The sequence below is a fragment of the Macrobrachium nipponense genome, chromosome 25, assembly GCF_015104395.2.
Source record: "Macrobrachium nipponense isolate FS-2020 chromosome 25, ASM1510439v2, whole genome shotgun sequence".
NCBI classification, from domain to species: domain Eukaryota; kingdom Metazoa; phylum Arthropoda; class Malacostraca; order Decapoda; family Palaemonidae; genus Macrobrachium; species Macrobrachium nipponense.
The window spans coordinates 15,237,228-15,242,227 of NC_087214.1; the positions used below are offsets into that span (position 1 = coordinate 15,237,228).

The following is a 5,000-nucleotide window of genomic DNA, read 5'->3' on the forward strand; positions in this document are numbered from 1 at the left end:
TTATACATGTTTTTACTTATCATCGGATTTTGCATCATTAACGTGATCAAGCTAAAATAAAACTTGTGTTTTCATACAACAAAATCACTCTGAATACGCTAGTGATTTAAGATTTTGAATGCGTGTAATATGTGAAGAGAAAATGAAGAATATTTCTTATTATGTTGCATCCGTAAATGATTCAAGTTTGACGGTATTGCCGAGAGAATGAGATCTGCAAGACCATTATGCTTATCGTCTCGGCAAGAGATTTGAGTTGCTAATTGGCGATATAATAAGGTTGCATTTTCGACAATATTTACCATGTTATATCATTACATTTTCTATGATTAAATACACAGAATTTCCATTATCATTGCCGAACATTTCATATAGTATGTCTGGACATATCTGATAAGGAAAATAATAACAATCATATGGATGCATCTGATATCTAGAACGGGAAGCGGGGAATTCAGTCCATCAAAGAAGTTGAACTCTGTTGACAGACTTTGCACTCTTCAACTCAGCCTAAGCTTTAACCAGGTCATTTCAGAATATTGTTTTTAATTTTATCATATGAATATATTTTCAAACGAAAGAGATGTCAGAGACTTATTTGAGTGATATGAAATAATAATGTCAGTGAAGTAATAAACAACAAAGAATTAAGAAAGCTTGACTTCCTTTCAGGCTGAGTCAAATACGGATACAACATTTTAAGACATATTCATCTTCTCTTCACATATTACACGCATCTAAAATCTGAAGGCACCAGCGTATTCAGGGTGATTTTATTGTATGAAAACACAAGTTTTATTTTATCTTGATGGCATAAATGATTAAAAATCCGATGATAAATAAAAACATGTATAAAGAATATAATGTTTCCCTCTTCACTTTTACTCGTTGTAATTCCTGTGTGCTTTATCTTATTGGTTTCAGGAAAAGATTATTTAGTTGTACAATTAATACTGAATCCTTTGGTATGACCGAAACTTGCCTATCTTTTGCAAAACGTGAGAAAATGAAGAAATATAAACATTGCTAGTTTTCTAACCTACAGACGAAAATATGACAAAACGAGCTAGCAGCCTACCTCCCAGTACCAGCCAATCAGAGGCCACCAAACAAACATCTCGTAGGCACAAGAATCCACCTTAAATGAATCGACTATAGTTCTCTAAGATGGCTCGGAATGTATACTACTCTGATAGTCCGACTGTTAACCAATGCTTACGATATTAGGGACCAAGATTAAAAGATGTTTTTCTCAAATAAATGTCTATTTTGTATGAAAGTGTCAAAAGGCTCCATGATCTCATAACAAGGGTCTGACACAAGACCCTGGTTTCATAGAGCTGCTGGAATAATTATGGAAACCAGTCTTCCAGGGTTGTTTCTCACAGATAAGTTCACTGTAAATGTTTTTTACTTTTATTTTTTTCGTGGGTGGGCTTCTTTGCAAGCCGCATAGTTACAGAGTTTCTTCTTCTTCTTCTTACCTTCTATACAGCAGGAGCATAGAGCTGATTGGCATTCCTTCTCAAACAGGAGACCGTCGCAGTCCCCTTTCTGGCTGTTGCTGATGCAATAGCCACCATAAGCAAGGCATTCGTCAGACGGCTTGCAAGCTGTGGAGTTAGAAATTTAATGAATGAAGACACCCACCTTTCCGTTTTGGGCTGAAAATGATTATGTCCCAAGATACATAGTTACTCTTTTGCATCAATGTTTTCCTTCATAATGATGATGATGATGATGATGATGATGATGATGATGATGATGATGATGATGATGATGATGAGCTTTCTCTATGTAGATACGTCATAATGATGAACAATTTCTACCTTTACTATTTTTTATATTTTGATCACATTATCATATTTCGTGCTTACAGAAAAAAGACGAAAAGAGATAATATATACTGGGATCGATTGATGGTCTCAAAACTTCTTCCAAAGACCTTCAGAGAATCTTGAAAGTGAGATTGCAAAAGTACAAATGAGAATGAAGTACAGTAAAGAAAATGGAAGGAATTGAAAGCACTGAAGGCTAATCATACACATGTAACATAACATCTGACAAGAAAGTCTATTAAGTAGCAGCAACCAAACACATATTATACACAAAGTCAGTTAAGCGAGACAATGGAATCCACAAATTCAAGCTTGGCAAAAATGAACAAAGAAATATTCCATGCCGAGCACACACACAAAGCATTATGTATATTTATGTATATGTTTTTGGTATCCCAACTTTGTCTCGTCCAACTCTCCTCGCATATAGTACCCTATTAGGTCAATTATAGGAGGGGCCAGTAATGACGCCACTGGTCGACTTCTTCTCTTTCCCCAAAGAAATAATTGAAAATGAAAGCTTACAAAGTCACCAAAGATAAAAGTACTTGACCTTAGCTCCAACCTCCTACCAGGCTCTTACCCTTTGGAAGACCGGGCTGCGACTGTAAAACAAAAGAAAAACGAGTAAGGGACGTAGGTAATAATAATAATAACAATAAACCTTTTCTAAAGATTTTTGCATGCAAATAAAATTCACCCTTTAAATAACATTAGGCAAGTAATAGCAGTAACAAGTCATGAGCTTCTAAGGAACTGTTAACTAAAAGTTACAAGGAACGCAGATCAAGTCTGGACAAGGGTCATCTTCCGTTTCTCTCGAAAGAAAAATTGATAAAACATTGTTTGGCATACATAAGTACACACACACACACACACACACACACACACACACATATATATATATATATATCTATATATATATATATATATATATATATATATATATATATATAGTTTATACATACATAAATATCCAATCCTGTCAGCTAAACTATTGTTATGATTATCATTGTTCAGATGACGAAGAAGAAACCTATTCATATGGAAGAATATGAATAGGTTTCTTCTTCGTCCACATGAAATTCCAGAAGTTTCCAAAGAATCTTATGGTGTTCATTCCAAAGAAGTAACAGAAGGTAATAGGAAATACGGAAAGAGGAGATCATCACTTATTAAAAAAACAGATAAATTTAGCAAATAAAAAATAGATAAATGAGAATAAAATTATTTCTAAAAAAGGAGAATGTATTAGGGTAGCCATGCATTGCTTCTTCTTCGCTTGAACCTCAAAGGTTCCAGTTTCACAACATCCTCAGGGGGGAGGCTGTTCCTTCCACAGTCCCCTAACGTGGTGAGGAAAAAAGGACCTCTGATCCAGAAGTTAGACAGCGAAGCGAGACAAGGACTGCGAAAGGCCATCCCATCCGGTCGACGGTCCAAGTATAAGTGCTACTATGGGGAAACAGGACCCTCCTGCCACCGCGAGGCAAAAGAAGCAGGCATCAACACTAACTCAGTAACCGAAACAATCACACAATTCATTGAAATTCAGAAAACAGAGGAAATCAAAAGATTATTCTACACCGACGTTTAAGGTCAGAGCAGCAGGAACGACACTGCCTTCATGGTCACGTCTCGAATCACTGGCTGAAAGACAGTGACTAGGATGACGACTTTATGAACTCTGTGTCAAAATTCGAACCGCAGCTCAGGTCAGCTTTTATGGGTGAGTTCGTGGACTACAGTTGGTTGGGTGTTCCTCTCTCGGCATGCACTTTCTGCCTGACACACGCGCTCGATCTCAGTCATGGAAGACGATAATGACCGCCGTTTGCACGAGTTTTAAACGTGGCTTCTCTAAACCGCTTCAGATAGAAAAATGGGAAACAGCTGTGAGTCTAATGGCGATGTCTTCTCTCCTAAAACATCGAAGAGCGGGAAGAAATTGGAATGAGCGTCAACATCCTTCCTTAAACGATAGTGAAAAAAAGAAAAAAAAAAAAAACTGTTTCTGATTTAAATTCCCGATGATGGACACGTTTTTGAATCGCGTTCGCCAGTTGTGAATTTGGGAAGGTCTGAATCTCCTTGTCGAAATATTTGTCGATGGTGCCATTGATTGAGTGAATTCAGGAAGCCTTTTGGCCACTGAATCTTGGTCAGACATCAGATCAGATTTATTTGCAAGCAGCAAAAAGGATTATTATGTCCGTGTAAGCATCAAATGAAGACGGAAGACAGGGTTTTGCTGTAAATTCTAATAAGACGTCTGCACTTATTTTACGGTAGTTGGCATAGAATATACGTGTATTTAAAATAGAAATTCTAAAACAAGAGACAAGGCCAAATTTCATAACTAAACTACCCAGAGTTTGTTTTTGTCGTTCGAAGACTGACTGAATATTCACCGTCGCCAATCATGTGAATGGCGCAGGAGGCAGCAGTCTTGAAATAAATCTCGTGCCAGAAAAGAGCACTGGGACTCATTCTGGTAAAAGTCTCATCCTTGACTTTCCTGATTAGATTCCCTGGGAGTCAACGACACTTGACAGAGAACATATGTTGATCGCGATTCTTTGCAGGTCTCAAAAAACAAAAAGTGAGGCGGTGATTACAAAGATTAAACTGGGTCTTGGATTTACAACGTTTCAGAATAAAAAAAAAGGGTTCATTCATTTTTTGGCAATTGTTCGAGTTTTTTTATGGTGTTGAATGGACCATTTCTTGAAGGTCGACTCCTAACTCGATTGAATGTATGTTTTAAAACATAAAAAAAAAGGATTAGTGTGACTCCACATCTGCAAAATGCTTGGCCTGCTTTTCTGTGGTAAACAAAAACCTTTAGCACTTCCAAACAAATGTCTGCTGTGTAGCCTTCACTGTAGAGACAGAAGACACTGCATATTGGAGTCACACAGAAACAGCTGCGCTCTAACGCAAGGTCATTTATTCCGTATTCTCTGAAGCATTTTCCCCACTCACTTCCATTCCATATCCAGCTCATGTCAAGAAGGTTTACTTTAGCCAGTTATTATTATTCACTTAGAAATTTTATGAACTTGACCTCATTTTTGGTTGTTAGAACTGACATTGCTAAAGGACTTTCAAGAGAATCTCGCTGATATGAAAATCTGTCATTGCCAAGCTTTCAATAATAAG

The 5,000-nt window shown here is 37.0% G+C and overlaps 1 protein-coding gene across 1 annotated transcript in view; it reads right to left on the reverse strand.

Moving 5' to 3' along the window:
- Nucleotides 1-5,000, reverse strand: part of LOC135199008 (fibrillin-2-like) — a 14,642-nt gene that overhangs the window by 3,135 nt on the left and 6,507 nt on the right. The window contains exons 3-4 of the mRNA XM_064226922.1: nucleotides 2,422-2,443; nucleotides 1,485-1,613 (exon numbers count right to left, since the gene is read on the reverse strand). Coding sequence (XP_064082992.1) covers nucleotides 1,485-1,613; nucleotides 2,422-2,443 — 151 coding nt within the window. The remainder of the gene's footprint in view (nucleotides 1-1,484; nucleotides 1,614-2,421; nucleotides 2,444-5,000) is intronic.